The sequence below is a fragment of the Coregonus clupeaformis genome, chromosome 33 (genome assembly GCF_020615455.1).
Source record: "Coregonus clupeaformis isolate EN_2021a chromosome 33, ASM2061545v1, whole genome shotgun sequence".
NCBI classification, from domain to species: Eukaryota; Metazoa; Chordata; class Actinopteri; order Salmoniformes; family Salmonidae; genus Coregonus; species Coregonus clupeaformis.
The window spans coordinates 19,497,928-19,515,108 of record NC_059224.1 but is presented as its reverse complement, the minus strand read 5'-3'; the positions used below and the strand labels follow the sequence as shown (position 1 = coordinate 19,515,108).

The following is a 17,181-nucleotide window of genomic DNA, read 5'->3' as shown; positions in this document are numbered from 1 at the left end:
CCGTACCAGGCGGTGATACAGCCCGACAGGATGCTCTCAATTGTGCATCAATTGTGCAGGTAGGAAGGCTTATGAAGGGTTATTATAATCTTATCAGGGATGTGTTGGTCGGGGTCCCGGTGGTGAGCTGACTCATTTCTGCCCAGTCAGCAAAGTCTGGTTCTCACCAACCAAAAACAACAGCTGGTAATGACTGCCATGAGGCACGCAGCAACTGGAGCAGGGGTTGTATAGTTTGGAGCTGCATGTTGCATCTCACTGATCTGTCAGTTTTGTCTCTCCCCCAATGGTCAAGGTTAGAGTTTTGGGATGGATAACTGACCCCAGATCTTTGTTTATGTTTCTTTACCATGTGCACCCTCTTCCTCTTAAACTTCACTGGTCCCTGAACTTTACCCTTTGAACTCTTTCCTGCACCCCTCTGCAGCGAAACACAGTGGTATCTTCCACAGTTCTCAGAGCTGAACCCTGTGAATCACCGAACTCCGGAAGAGGAGATCAGGGGGAGTTAGAGGGGGGTTGGGGTTATGTTAGCACACATCATACAGAGGAGGAAAGGGTTTTGGAAGATTTTTGTTCTCTTTTGTTTTAGATTCCTCCCTCCTCTCTACCCTCACTGCAATATTTTACTTTTTTGTGCTCTTTGCTCCATGGAGTTCCGCTCCACTTCATGGAATCCAGGGAAAGCGGTTTCCTCCTGGTGTCCGTGTGCGTTTGTCCTGGGCTGGGGCCCGTTGCTCTCAACCGCGCCTCTCAGCTCAGGAAAGCCGGCGCTTGGTGAGCCTGGGGCACTCTGATAGCATGCCAGAATAAACACACATCAGAGAGGGGAGGAAGAGGGAGAGTGGAGAAAAGGAGAGGGAGTGGGAGTAGAGGGAGGATTAGAGGAGAGGATTTAAACTCTGGTTTATATAATGTCAGTGGTTCCCAGGTTATCTCACCTGTTGCTCTTTGAGTTAATGACTTTCAGAAAAATGCATGAATCAATTCTCACTGGTAATTATTGTTGTTAGGTTACATAGAAGACCACTGATCGACAGCAACATACAGGTAACTGACAAAATAAAGGAAACCCCAACATTTTACATATTTAACTGACACTCTTCTCCAGAGTGACTTACAGGAGCAATTAGGGTTAAGTGCCTTGCTCAAGGGAACATCGACAGAATCTTCACCTAGTCGGCTCTGGGATTTGAACCTGCAACGTTCTGGTTACTGGCCCAACGCTTTTAACCACTAGGCTACCTGCCGCCCCAACATAGTGTCTTAATAGGGTGTTGGGCCACCACGTGCCAGAACGGCTTCAATGCATCTTGGCAAGTGTATTTAACTCTATCAGAGGGATGCAACATCATTCTTCCACAAGAAATTCCATCCTTTGGTGTTTTGTTGATGGTGGTGGAAAACGCTGTCTCAGGCGCTGCTCCAGAATCTCCCAGAAGTGTTCAGTTGGGATGAGATCTGGTGACTGAGACGGCCATGGCATATGTTTTCATGCTCATCAAACCATTCAGTGGCCACTCATGCCCTGTGGATGGAGGCATTGTCATCCTATGGGGGCATAGCCATGGTAGCCAAAATAATGGCCTGCCCAGCATTTCTATAAATGACCTTAAACATGATGGGATGTTAATTGCTTAAATAACTCAGGAACCACACCTGTGTGGAAGCACCTGCTTTCAATATACTTTGTATCCCTCATTTACTCAAGTCTTTCCATTATTTTGGCAGTTACCTGTAGAACTCAAGGCTCACCATCTCTAGGTATACAATATAGCTATGCAGCTACACAAACAAAGAAAAGCAAGCAATTGAGTTACAATTTTGAACAATGTGACATGCTTGACATTGTTGAAGCATAAAGTCCAACTGTCCTGAACTTCAAAGTGGACATGGATGGGGACGACTTCAACACCATCATTAAGTTTGCCGATTACACAGCAGTGGTAGGCCTGATCACCGACAACGACGAGACAGCCTATAGGGAGGAGGTCAGAGACCTGGCCGTGTGGTGCCAGGACAACAACCTCTCCCTCAATGTGATCCAGACAAATGATTGTGGACTACAGGAAAAAAACAGAGGACTGAGCACGCCCCCATTCTCAACGGGGCTGTAATGGAGCAGGTTGAGAACTTCAAGTTCCTTGGTACAGTACATCACTGGGGCCAAGCTTCCTGCCAGCCAGGACCTCTATACCAGGCCCTAAAAATGGTAAAAGACTCCAGCCACCCTAGTCATAGACTGTTCTCTCTGCTACCGCACGGCAAGCGGTACCGGAGCGCCAAGTCTAGGTCCAAGAAGCTTCTAATCAGCTTCTACCCCCAAGCTATAAGACTCCTGAACATCTAATCAAATTGCCCCCCTTACGCTGCTGCTACTCTGTTTATTATCTATGCATAGTCACTTTAATAACTCTACCTACATGTACATATTACCTCGACTAACCGGTGCCCCCGCACATTGACTCTGTACCGGTACCCCCTGTATATAGCCTCGCTATTGTTATTTTTACTGCTGCTTTTTAATTCTTTGTTACTTTTATTTCGTATTATTTTATAAGAAATAATTTTTTGGTATTCTTTCTTAAAGCTGCATTGTTGGTTAAGGGCTTGTAAGTAAGCGTTTCACTGTAAGGTCTACACCTGTTGTATTCGGCGCATGTGACAAATAAAATTTGATTTGATTTGAGGGTTAACTGTGCAGTGTTATGCCAAGTCTTAGCCGTTATGTTAACTGCTTAGTGATCGAATGGACTGGCTCGAACCAAGAGCGTTGTTTGAAGAGTGGGAGAGCGACAGAGGGAGGGGAAAAGAGAAGGGGAAAGAGGAGAATAGAGGAAAAGGGGAGGTATACCTACTTTTCACTGTTTGCAAATGAACAAGAGTCAACTGTAGTGTATTTGTATGTATTTATTGTGTTGATTTATCTCCTGTCCATTAAGTTTAAACAGACGTTACCGACTACTAGAGCGCCTCAACTCTAAACAGCATGCAAAGACCAAGAGAAACAAAGTCACATAAGGAATATGCTTGCTGCATACAGCTCACTGTTGATGTGGCGAAGAGATGTGGGCTGTTTTTGTGAAACCGCTCTAGGTTAAGCTGCGGATAGAAGTCTACCTGTTACTCCCCCCATGCACACACACACCAACACACACTTGTATACACTCTCACACTCAAAACAGCTCTTAAAAACTTGCCGGGAGAATTAGTTAGCAGAGTGAAAAGTTAGTAAAACTCTCTCTCGATTTAGACCAGATATGCTTGTGCACACCACGTCATGCTCTAGCAAAACTTTTTTCTTCTTTTTTTTAACTAGAGGAACAAGAGGGGGAGAGCGAGAGAAACGATTGGACCCTGTAAATGTTGTTCTGGCTTGTGATTGGTGAAAGCCTGTTGCTAGGCTTATGTCATTGTGAGAGAGGGAGTTTTTTGCTTCCTCTCTCTGCTAAGTGAAAGGTCAGGTTTGAACTGGTTAGGAGGACTTCTACCACTTGTTGAACATCCCCACAGTTTTGTGATTTTATCTGGCTCTCTTCTATTTTCATCGCATGTTAAAAACACTGCAGCCACTTCTGGTGCACAGCTTTAGCTTTTGGCTTCTGCTCTCTCTCGTTTTCTCTCTTTTAATCCCTTTGACTTTTTATCCTCTTTTATTGGTAAAAGCAGCTAAAAAGTTTGCAGTTAAAAGAAAAATAATTGCTTTGTTTGCCTCAATTGCCTTCTTCTAAACTTTTCTTGAACTTTTTTCCCAAAATGCCCAAGTGTTTAAATTCTGTTTTACAGACTCTCATAAAAAATATATTTATAAAGTAGGTACAAAAGCACACACTATCATGTTACATATTTACATGTATTATACACGTTAATTATATTGTAATTACTTTTGTCAAAGTTAAGGGAATTATACTGAAATTCCTCTCTACATTCTCTTATGGAGTTGTTGTCCTTTTATGTCAATTGAATTTCAAGTTGAGAGGGATCAACATTTCAGAATTCTAACCGGAGCTTGAACTTGTGACTGGACTGATGTTTGCTCTTGTTGTTTGTTTATTCAGGGCCCACTCGAATCTTAATTACTTTTATCCTGTCTATCAAATGTTCTAAAGATCTTAAACCAGTTGCATGGAGGTGATAGTTAATAGTTTACTAACAGATCTCTAACTTACTACTCTCAAACCCCAGCCAACCCACCCAAATATGTCATTTTTCTATGTCTACCATTGTTTCTTATCTGTAGATTAGAATATATTCCTAGTCAGTTGTAACAATAGGATATTAACTAATGTGTGGCAATGCTCTCCACAAGTCCGTTATCTGCTCGTGTGTGTGTGTGTGTGCGTGTGTGTGTGTGTGTGTGTGTGTGTGTGTGTGTGTGTGTGTAAATGTAAAATGTGTGGGTGTGTGTGTATGGGTGTGTGTGCAGGTAGTTTGTGCATCATGGTTGGTTTGATAGAACTGTTATGACATAATGTTACAGACGCCACCAGGTCTCACAGCTTGAGACAATCAGCTAATGATGTCAAACCCTCCACACTGGTCAATTAGACCGCTCATTCAGACTCAATGAAGAGAGGACCACGTCCAATCCCTCTATCCCTTCTTCTCAGAGGCTCACTATCTGCACTGTGAGAACCAGCTTGAGAAGGATCCGTGCAGGATCTCCACAAGCCTCCCACTGCATTGTAACTTATCATCATGATGTTATCATAACCCCCTCCTACCACCGCCCCCCCTCTGCTCCTGGCTGGTGGTACAGTAAAGCCCTCAGAGTGGGTGGTGGTGTGGTAGAGGTGTGTATGCCCCTGACAATAGTGTTTGGCCCTGTCCCCTGTCCGGGGGGCTGGGGGCCAGTCGGGCCCCTAGCCTAACTTTTTTTATATGAAAAGGGGATGTCGTAAGCCGAACGCTGACCAGGCCTCTTCTGCTCTGCAACTTTGCTGAGCGATGGGGCTCACACACACACACACACACACACACACACACACACACACACACACACACTGTGCTCACTCTGCTGCTGTTGCTACTTCTGCTGGGAAACTAGAGTGCTGACTCCAGCCCAGGGCATGTTTACCCTGGCCCCCGCCCCTCCCTGGGGGTAACAGGAGTGAGGGAGGGGGGAGAGAGGGGCACTGTCACACAATGAACCTGCAAAATGGTGTGCTATGTATCTAGCCAGGTCCATATCAACCAGGCAGCCAGGCTCTTAAACAGAGTGTTAGATTGGAGCTTGGTTCGGATCAACCAGGCAGACAGGCTCTTAAACAGAGTGTTAGATTGGAGCTTGGTTCGGATCAACCAGGCAGACAGGCTCTTAAACAGAGTGTTGGATTGGAGCTTGGTTCGGATCAACCAGGCAGCCAGGCTCTTAAACAGAGTGTTAGATTGGAGCTTGGTTCGGATCAACCAGGCAGCCAGGCTCTTAAACAGAGTGTTAGATTGGAGCTTGGTTCGGATCAACCAGGCAGACAGGCTCTTAAACAGAGTGTTGGATTGGAGCTTGGTTCGGATCAACCAGGCAGCCAGGCTCTTAAACAGAGACTGTTGGATTGGAGCTTGGTTCAGATCAACCAGGCAGCCAGGCTCTTAAACAGAGACCGTTGGATTGGAGCTTGGTTCAGATCGACTTGGTGATAAACAACGACCTGGGCTCCCTGACACCACCCCTCCTTGTTACCTAATATAACTTGTTTTAGCAGGTTTTTATTTGGTTCTTCCACCCGCCACGCCTGCCTTTTTTTACCACCACTAATGTATAATACAATAGTCAGATACTCAGATTTCATGCCACTGCAGTACCTTTTTTGAGTAGTCATATCCGGACCAAAGCTCCAACCATCTGACAAAACAGCATTATAAAATGACTCATAAATGACTTGTGAATATTCAGGGTACAGTACAGTAAAAAACACCAACACAGGTGACTAATGACATAATCCGCTTCAGGCTGTGTCTATATTGACAGGCTCTATGATAGACCCAGAAAGAGAACCATTGCCTGTCTTTATCTAGACTTCCTGGTAGGTTTGTTTGAGGTGCTATTCAGCCCCGTCTGATTTGGTTTAGGGCTGCTTTATCTGAACTGATAGTCTATGTGGAAAGCTGGAATTGATTTGCTATTGTTTGTAGACTTGTACTGTCCAGGTATCTTACTGGACAGTTGTGATGCTCCCACTCCCTTTTATAACACAGAGTAAAGAACTTGTGGTTGAATTATCTTTTCTCAGTTGTTGTTTTCAATGTACATGACATAGATAGCAGGTGCATGCAAACGTCCATGTAGCAGCCGGTCAGCTGTGGGTGGAAAGGGTGAAAAATATACTTGCAAAGTGAATGACATGTTTGTCATAATTGATTTATGGATCATGTAATAAAGCCATAATAAGCAGGCAGTTGGTCGAAGTGACCTTTTCATGCCACATTGTGCGCTGGAGAGTGATGGCCAGTCGATATCCATTGCCAATCAGCAGGGAACAAAATGAGAGACAGATTGATTATGTTTTCTTGGGGACTCGCTCTGTGCTCAAGTTAAGACGCTCTCCTCTCTGCACAGTTCCCTCCTCCTTACTCTGTCCCCTTATATCTGATTGGATGAATGGAGGTTGTTTTCGCCATTGAATTGGCTTATGCGCATGTCAGTGAACCAGGGCTCCGCTTATTTACGGAGTGTATCTGCAGAGAGAGAACGGTATTCTGCTGTAGGACAGCAACGGCTGACGACTGAGCACTTTATTAACCAGTCCCTCAAGGAACAAAGCGAGAAAGGAAACAGCCATTAAAAAAAATACCTTTATATTTGTATACCTGAAAACACAAGATCGCGCTGAGAACACATTATGAAGCACGCAACTGCAGCAACAGAAACCATTGAAAATAATTCATTTACAGTGACAGACTTATTTAAAATATGCACTCACTGTGAACGGCTAAGCAAAAAGGTAAGAGAAAAATAAAGTAAAGGGGAAATTATTTTGACAACGAATGCATGTTTTTGACAGCTCGTGCTTTCGTTTTGGAAATTAGATTTGAATTTGTGACAAGACAAGTTCATGTCCTTTTAGTCACATATTTCTGTGGCTGCGAGCGAAGGAACTGCAGTGCAGTCTTTTCTTTTGTGTCCAACCTTGTTTACGCGTTTTAGGAGTTTACTTTCTTTCCAGGTCTTTGTCATCCTACCACCAACTCTATAGACTGTTCGGTATATGCTTCTAAATTTTTTGGGTTGGTGTCTTTGAATGCAAGACAGTATTGTCGCTTTCAAGTAAGCTTTGGCCCTCAGTTCTAGGTCATTCATTCTGCCAGCTCATTGTGCTGCGCTGCACAGAGGGACAGGAACAGAGCTGACAGTCTCGAGCCCTAGCCTATAGGACATGTCGCAATCAGCGACTTTTCAAGTTGACAGTTGGCTGTTTCTATGTTGAGATGTGAATCATATCTTGAATTCGTTTATTTAACTACCTTTAGTATGCGAGCCTTTCTGATCAATAACATTGTGTCAAATGATGTATCAAGGGTATTACTTGTATCAAGTGTGTATCAAACTGCAAATGGTTACATAGCTACTGTAAGCATAATACATTGTATCTATCAAGCGTTCTTTTTGTGTATTTTGACAGTTTTGTGGCATTTCTAGAGACTGCCATTTTGGCTTGCTGCAGCAAAATTCTGAACAAAGCGAGTTGGATTTATTTCTGCACAGGCTGCGCTTACAACGCGCCAACCCGACTATATAATGAATATGTGGGCTGGTGGAGGGGGTGAGAGAGATGTGATATCCCACAGGATGTACAATATTACACGGTCAGGGCTCGCAGCCAAAATGGTACGAAAAATCGCAATTAGGGTTTTCCCCCTGCCCCTTTAGCTTTTGACGAAAATGAGCACTGTTGCATTTGGCTCTTGCAGAACTATAATATGTGTTTTCTGTACTCTTTTGTCTTGCAGGACTTAGGCGTTCGGATCCCAAGATCCCTGGGAAATGGACCAAGTAGATTTATCCCTGAAAAAGAGGTAAGGAGAACAACAACTTTTTTTTATTTGGGCCTCAAAACATTTACCTGTTAGTTTATCTATGCAAATTATGCATCACTTTGACTTATTATTACATATATTTAGTTATCTTATACCAATAAGTGAATTACATTAAATTCACTGTCTCTATCACGTCAGATCCTTCAAGTCAGTAAAGTAGACCCCAGGACACAATCGATATTCGAGGACGCATTTGCAGCACTGGGTCGCCTTGACAACATCTCTTTGGTGATGGGCTTCCACCCACAGTACCTGGAGAGCTTCCTGAGGACACAGCACTACCTGCTGCAGATGGACGGGCCCTTATCCCTGCACTACCGCCACTACATAGGCATCATGGTGAGGCCCCTAACCCCCTACTCCAACCTCTACACTATCACAGTATAGCCACTACATAGGCATCATGGTGAGGCCCCTAACCCCCTACTCCAACCTCTACACTATCACAGTATAGCCACTACATAGGCATCATGGTGAGGCCCCTAACCCCCTACTCCAACCTCTACACTATCACAGTATAGCCACTACATAGGCATCATGGTGAGGCCCCTAACCCCCTACTCCAACCTCTACACTATCACAGTATAGCCACTACATAGGCATCATGGTGAGGCCCCTTACCCCCTACTCCAACCTCTACACTATCACAGTATAGCCACTACATAGGCATCATGGTGAGGCCCCTTACCCCCTACTCCAACCTCTACACTATCACAGTATAGCCACTACATAGGCATCATGGTGAGGGCCCCTTACTTCCCTACTCCAACCTCTACACTATCACAGTATAGCCACTACATAGGCATCATGGTGAGGCCCCTTACCCCCCTACTCCAACCTCTACACTATCACAGTATAGCCACTACATAGGCATCATGGTGAGGCCCCTTACCCCCTACTCCAACCTCTACACTATCACAGTATAGCCACTACATAGGCATCATGGTGAGGCCCCTAACCCCCTACTCCAACCTCTACACTATCACAGTATAGCCACTACATAGGCATCATGGTGAGGCCCCTAACCCCCCTACTCCAACCTCTACACTATCACAGTATAGCCACTACATAGGCATCATGGTGAGGCCCCCTAACCCCCTACTCCAACCTCTACACTATCACAGTATAGCCACTACATAGGCATCATGGTGAGGCCCCTAACCCCCTACTCCAACCTCTACACTATCACAGTATAGCCACTACATAGGCATCATGGTGAGGCCCCTAACCCCCTACTCCAACCTCTACACTATCACAGTATAGCCACTACATAGGCATCATGGTGAGGCCCCTAACCCCCCTACTCCAACCTCTACACTATCACAGTATAGCCACTACATAGGCATCATGGTGAGGCCCCTAACCCCCTACTCCAACCTCTACACTATCACAGTATAGCCACTACATAGGCATCATGGTGAGGCCCCTAACCCCCTACTCCAACCTCTACACTATCACAGTATAGCCACTACATAGGCATCATGGTGAGGCCCCTTACCCCCTACTCCAACCTCTACACTATCACAGTATAGCCACTACATAGGCATCATGGTGAGGCCCCTAACCCCCTACTCCAACCTCTACACTATCACAGTATAGCCACTACATAGGCATCATGGTGAGGCCCCTAACCCCCTACTCCAACCTCTACACTATCACAGTATAGCCACTACATAGGCATCATGGTGAGGCCCCTAACCCCCTACTCCAACCTCTACACTATCACAGTATAGCCACTACATAGGCATCATGGTGAGGCCCCTAAACCCCCTACTCCAACCTCTACACTATCACAGTATAGCCACTACATAGGCATCATGGTGAGGCCCCTAACCCCCTACTCCAACCTCTACACTATCACAGTATAGCCACTACATAGGCATCATGGTGAGGCCCCTAACCCCCTACTCCAACCTCTACACTATCACAGTATAGCCACTACATAGGCATCATGGTGAGGCCCCTAACCCCCTACTCCAACCTCTACACTATCACAGTATAGCCACTACATAGGCATCATGGTGAGGCCCCTAACCCCCTACTCCAACCTCTACACTATCACAGTATAGCCACTACATAGGCATCATGGTGAGGCCCCTAACCCCCTACTCCAACCTCTACACTATCACAGTATAGCCACTACATAGGCATCATGGTGAGGCCCCTAACCCCCCTACTCCAACCTCTACACTATCACAGTATAGCCACTACATAGGCATCATGGTGAGGGCCCCTAACCCCCTACTCCAACCTCTACACTATCACAGTATAGCCACTACATAGGCATCATGGTGAGGCCCCTAACCCCCTACTCCAACCTCTACACTATCACAGTATAGCCACTACATAGGCATCATGGTGAGGCCCCTAACCCCCTACTCCAACCTCTACACTATCACAGTATAGCCACTACATAGGCATCATGGTGAGGCCCCTAACCCCCTACTCCAACCTCTACACTATCACAGTATAGCCACTACATAGGCATCATGGTGAGGCCCCTAACCCCCTACTCCAACCTCTACACTATCACAGTATAGCCACTACATAGGCATCATGGTGAGGCCCCTAACCCCCTACTCCAACCTCTACACTATCACAGTATAGCCACTACATAGGCATCATGGTGAGGCCCCTAACCCCCTACTCCAACCTCTACACTATCACAGTATAGCCACTACATAGGCATCATGGTGAGGCCCCTAACCCCCTACTCCAACCTCTACACTATCACAGTATAGCCACTACATAGGCATCATGGTGAGGCCCCTAACCCCCTACTCCAACCTCTACACTATCACAGTATAGCCACTACATAGGCATCATGGTGAGGCCCCTAACCCCCTACTCCAACCTCTACACTATCACAGTATAGCCACTACATAGGCATCATGGTGAGGCCCCTAACCCCTACTCCAACCTCTACACTATCACAGTATAGCCACTACATAGGCATCATGGTGAGACCCCTAACCCCCTACTCCAACCTCTACACTATCACAGTATAGCCACTACATAGGCATCATGGTGAGGCCCCTAACCCCCTACTCCAACCTCTACACTATCACAGTATAGCCACTACATAGGCATCATGGTGAGCCCCTAACCCCCTACTCCAACCTCTACACTATCACAGTATAGCCACTACATAGGCATCATGGTGAGACCCCTAACCCCCCTACTCCAACCTCTACACTATCACAGTATAGCCACTACATAGGCATCATGGTGAGGCCCCTAACCCCCTACTCCAACCTCTACACTATCACAGTATAGCCACTACATAGGCATCATGGTGAGGCCCCTAACCCCTACTCCAACCTCTACACTATCACAGTATAGCCACTACATAGGCATCATGGTGAGGGCCCCTAACCCCCTACTCCAACCTCTACACTATCACAGTATAGCCACTACATAGGCATCATGGTGAGGCCCCTAACCCCCTACTCCAACCTCTACACTATCACAGTATAGCCACTACATAGGCATCATGGTGAGACCCCTAACCCCCTACTCCAACCTCTACACTATCACAGTATAGCCACTACATAGGCATCATGGTGAGACCCCTAACCCCCTACTCCAACCTCTACACTATCACAGTATAGCCACTACATAGGCATCATGGTGAGGCCCCTAACCCCCTACTCCAACCTCTACACTATCACAGTATAGCCACTGCATAGGCATCATGGTGAGACCCCTAACCCCCTACTCCAACCTCTACACTATCACAGTATAGCCACTACATAGGCATCATGGTGAGGCCCCTAACCCCCTACTCCAACCTCTACACTATCACAGTATAGCCACTACATAGGCATCATGGTGAGGCTCCTAACCCCCTACTCCAACCTCTACACTATCACAGTATAGCCACTACATAGGCATCATGGTGAGACCCCTAACCCCCTACTCCAACCTCTACACTATCACAGTATAGCCACTACATAGGCATCATGGTGAGGCCCCCTAACCCCCTACTCCAACCTCTACACTATCACAGTATAGCCACTACATAGGCATCATGGTGAGGCCCCTAACCCCCTACTCCAACCTCTACACTATCACAGTATAGCCACTACATAGGCATCATGGTGAGGGCCCCTTACCCCCTACTCCAACCTCTACACTATCACAGTATAGCCACTACATAGGCATCATGGTGGGGCCCCTAACCCCCTACTCCAACCTCTACACTATCACAGTATAGCCACTACATAGGCATCATGGTGAGGCCCCTAACCCCCTACTCCAACCTCTACACTATCACAGTATAGCCACTACATAGGCATCATGGTGAGGCCCCTAACCCCCTACTCCAACCTCTACACTATCACAGTATAGCCACTACATAGGCATCATGGTGAGGCCCCTAACCCCCTACTCCAACCTCTACACTATCACAGTATAGCCACTACATAGGCATCATGGTGAGGCCCCTAACCCCCTACTCCAACCTCTACACTATCACAGTATAGCCACTACAGATGCATGGTCAAGCCCTCTATATCTCTCTACCTACAGAGAGTACGTTTTGAATTCTTGGACACTCACCTATAGACTGTACATTTAGACTTCTTGGACAGTCTGGTAATTGTCTCCCTTCCCTCCCAGGCTGCGGCCAGACACCAGTGCTCCTACCTGGTCAACCTGCACGTCAACGACTTCCTCCAGGTGGGAGGGGACTCCAAGTGGCTGAATGGCCTGGACGGAGCCCCACAGAAGCTGCAGGCCCTCGGGGAGCTCAACAAGATCCTGGCCCACCGGCCCTGGCTCCTCACCAAGGCACACATCGAGGTACGGGGGGGGACCTGTGACACACACACCCCCAGGACTGGACATAGGGACAGGTCAGGGTTATGTAACAGAGACTGAGATCATGGGATGAGGCATGGCTAGAGTTACACAGCTGCTAACTTGGCAGGGTTAGTTATATAACTTAATCAAATCAAATCAAATGTTATTGGCCACATGCGCCGAATACAACAGGTGCAGACATTACAGTGAAATGCTTACTTACAGCCCTTAACCAACAGTGCATTTATTTTTAATAAAAAAGTAGAATAAAACAACAAAAAAGTGTTGAGGAAAAAAAGAGCAGAAGTAAAATAAAATAACAGTAGGGAGGCTATATATACAGGGGGGTACCGTTGCAGAGTCAATGTGCGGGGGCACCGGCTAGTTGAGGTAGTTGAAGTAATATGTACATGCGGGAGAGAGGATTGGATGTGTAGAGAAGAAAGAAGAAGGGAGGGGATGGGTAGAGAGAAGAAAACTATTGGAAATGGATGGATAGAAAGTGAGGGACAGGAAAAGAAAAGATTCCACCCAAAGGAAACTACTGATTGACTGACGTATCAACTCTCTCTTCTCCTCCCTCTCCAGCACTTGCTGAAGGCTGAAGAACATAGCTGGTCCCTGGCTGAGCTGATCCATGCTGTGGTGCTCCTAACGAACTACCACTCTCTGGCCTCCTTTACCTTTGGCTGTGGCATCACCCCAGAGATCCACAGTAACGGGGGGCACACCTTCAGACCCCCCTCCCTCAGCCAGTACTGCGTCTGCGACATCGCCAACGGCAATGGGCACGGCCACCTGGAGGAGAGGAGAGGCAACCACCAGGTGAGCGGGAGGAGGAGAGTCAGGAGTGTGTGAGAGAGTGAGAGAAGCTGTGGGTTTGTTAGTCACTCGGCTTTGACACCGGTGTGGTTGTGAGCGCAGTGGTTCTTGTGGTTGTGGTCGCCCTGTGTATGACCAGTGCCCTGACCCAGAACGTGTGTGTGTTCCTGTCTAGGTGTCGGAGGTGTCTGGTGAGGTGGAGGTGCTGATGGAGAGGATGAAGCAGCTTCAGGAGTGTCGTGATGAAGAGGAAGCCAGTCAGGAGGAGATGGCCACACGCTTCGAGAGGGAGAAGACAGAGAGCATGCTGGTGGCCACGGCAGAGGACGAGGAGTGTGTGCCGTCCAGAGACGTGTCCAGGCACTTTGAAGACCCCAGCTACGGCTACAAGGACTTCTCCAGGAGAGGAGAACATGTACCCACCTTCAGAGTGCAGGTATATAATACACACACACACACACACACACACACACACCCCTTCACTTATGGAAAAACAGGGAGAGACAGAAAGAGAGCAAAAGAGAGAGAAAGTGAAGAGTTTTCTCCATAGCTTCAAAATTATATTTTCTAAATGTTACGATGTTGCACTATGGAGTATCTATCTGATTGATCAATTGATATCCAGACATTCTGATTAACCCCTTGCTTTCCTCTCCTCTCTTCAGGACTACAGTTGGGAGGACCACGGCTACTCCCTGGTGAACCGTCTGTACCCTGACGTTGGTCAGCTGTTGGATGAGAAGTTCCAGATGGCCTACAACCTGACCTACAACACCATGGCCATGCACAAAGACGTGGACACCTCCATGCTCCGCAGGGCTATCTGGAACTACATCCACTGCATGTTCGGCATCAGGTACACCACTCACTGGGTCTATATAAGCACAAATATACTAATGCAAATGTATATATTTCATGATGTAATATGCTAGATTCAATCAAAGAAGAATGTTATCACGTGTTTAATACGTTGACAAAGTGCAGTAATTTCATACAGTAATGTAGTTACTAAAGAAATAACTGTATTCATCAGTAGCTCTGACCGTTCTCCCTCTGTGTCTCTCAGGTATGACGACTATGACTACGGGGAGATCAACCAGCTGTTGGACCGCAGCTTTAAGGTCTATATTAAGACCATGGTGTGCAGCCCGGAGAAGACCACCAAACGAATGTACGAGAGCTTCTGGAGACAGTTCCAGCACTCCGAGAAGGTGAGGGGACAACTTTTCTATTTTATATCACTTATTAGTCCATGGGTTTATGTTTCTATTGGTAGCATTTAACGTTTCTATATAGTTTCCTCTCATAGTTCTTGATCTGTGTGAATGGAGTAATGTTGTGTAGCAGTGTTGTAACATATCCTTCTCTCTTTCAGGTCCATGTCAATCTGCTTCTTATGGAAGCGCGCATGCAGGCAGAACTGCTCTACGCTCTGAGAGCGATCACCCGTTACATGACATGAAGTGCTTTTGGTGTTTTGTTGTTTTTTACTGTCATTGTCTTTGCTGTTGTGGGACACATCAGAAGAAAAAAACCAACGGGGGAAAACAGAAAAGAGAGGGAAGGACTGAAAGGAGCCCCGTCCGTCGCCACGAAGCTCGTCCTCGTGATGTGGAAAGAAAAACGAACAGAACAAATGAAAGAGAGAACAAAAAAAGCAAATGAAAGAAGAAGACAAAAAAAGAACTGCAAAAAGAAAAGTCATCTCAACCCACCTGTGGAAAGATAAACTGTCCTCTTTACCCGCGGTGCCAAAACTCACCATGAGGGGCAGCCTGGAGCAGACACTCTCTGCTGGGCCAGAGGAAAGAAACAGAAGACACAGGCCACCCTTCCAGTATTCCAATACACCTCAGTGGTTGATGTCAATAGAATCTCCGTATAGTGTGAAAACCCACAGTAAATCTCCAGAAAGCAAAGCAGTGCACCAGTCTGCACTCGATAATATAGTCACTGTTTTTTGTTTAATATATTTTTATTTAGGGTTTTTTTTGTATTAAGAGAAGTTGTTATCATCATGTGGTTGTTGTTATTGCGGTAACTGGAGATGATGGAAGCATTATTCGGGCTGTGTGTTAAAAGTGTGCCTGGTTATGTCATACAGCACATCATAGGGTGTAGAGGTGATGCCTGATACTGCTGCTCATGTAAGCAGGGGGTCATATTGACCCTCCAACCTCCCCCACCCCCTAAGAACCCACAGCATTACCCCCCCTCCCCTTCCCCAATACCCCCCACCCTGAAACTGTTTGTGTAAGCTAACCCAAGAAGTGTGTGAAAACGGAGAGGTGTTGGAAAAACTAAAAATGAACGCTGTCTGAGCCCTATTTAGTTAGACTGTACGTATGATGAACCCATTCTGTATGAGAGACGGCTGTCTGTGACAAATATCATGTGTGGATATGTGTGTGTGACTCTGTGTGTTTTACAGAAAATATCAAGAAAAAAAGTATGTTGAAATTTCAAGCTAAAAAAAAAAAGAAGTAAGAAAGCGAGACAATTTGAAGGATGAAACTTCTTGCCTCTGCTGTATCTCCTTCCGTGTGGTGAATGTTACATGTATTAGTTTTGTTTCTGGTAAGAAGCTTTGTCCTGTAAGGAAAAAAACATGAAAGCTAAAACAAAAAGAAAGAAAAAAATATAAAAACTGGTCTTCCACGGGATTGGGGATTGGCTTCCGGTTGTCATAACAATGACCTCACCTGTCTGTCTTCCGCTCGCCCTTTGACCCTGGCCTGGGCATCCTAACACTTTCAAAGCTTTGGATTGTGAATTGTACCAGTAAATAAATACTTTTTTCTCTACTATCACATTAAGAAGTGCTCTTTGGCGAGCAGAATGACTCTTTATATCTCTGGGTCGCTTGGCTTCCATTCGTAGGGAGCCCGGTTGGTCCTCACTGGACCGACTGGCCGATACGGTCCGACCGCAGTCGGTCATAGCTGTGCTTGTTCCCTCTGTGGGAGCCTAACCAGTGCAAAAGCACCTTTTTTTTAACGAGGGGTGGACCCTCCACCCTTTTATTTTTTTTGGACTAAAAAACAGTAAAATACTGCATTCTACTGAGGGTGGATTGAGACAGTTGGACAGTTGAATGATTGTTTGACATTAAGAGGAGGAGGAAGATGATGATTATGGAATGGTACATTATTTGGGGGTGGTTGTGAGAGGAAGAGTTGAGGTTTTATCAAACTTCTGATTGATGTCAGTTACTGAAACCTTTTATATAAAAAAAATGATGAAATATCAAAGAAAAAAATAAAATATGTCCTTGAATCATTGTATTATTATTTTAGTTTTCTCCCTAGAACTGTTGCTGCTGCATCAAAAGTATATCATTATTACATATAAATGATCTACACATTGAATCATTCATTAAATAAGCCCACCAAATTGTAGTCACAGTACACATACATGTATTATCTGCAACCTTAACAATAAACATCTGATCTCCATCAATTGCACTTTACAATATGAGATCAGTAATGATATAGGAAACATTTGGCTATTACAGTTACATTT

General features: G+C 45.9%; 1 protein-coding gene across 3 annotated transcripts in view; it reads left to right on the top strand.

Annotated features, from left to right (window-relative positions):
- The window catches only part of LOC121548761 (sestrin-1), an 80,941-nt gene extending 64,006 nt beyond the window's left edge, over window positions 1-16,935 (top strand). For 2 of the 3 annotated variants that reach the window (XM_041860306.2, XM_041860305.2), the window contains exons 3-10: window positions 7,948-8,013; window positions 8,173-8,373; window positions 12,655-12,837; window positions 13,426-13,662; window positions 13,835-14,095; window positions 14,325-14,515; window positions 14,726-14,870; window positions 15,035-16,935. In XM_041860306.2, the coding sequence (XP_041716240.1) occupies window positions 7,948-8,013; window positions 8,173-8,373; window positions 12,655-12,837; window positions 13,426-13,662; window positions 13,835-14,095; window positions 14,325-14,515; window positions 14,726-14,870; window positions 15,035-15,121 (1,371 nt within the window). In that variant the 3' untranslated portion in view covers window positions 15,122-16,935. Of the gene's footprint in view, window positions 1-6,681; window positions 6,942-7,947; window positions 8,014-8,172; window positions 8,374-12,654; window positions 12,838-13,425; window positions 13,663-13,834; window positions 14,096-14,324; window positions 14,516-14,725; window positions 14,871-15,034 lie in introns of those variants that run through there. The other variant, XM_041860307.2, reaches the window with a different exon arrangement.
- Window positions 16,936-17,181: the final 246 nt, after the last annotated feature.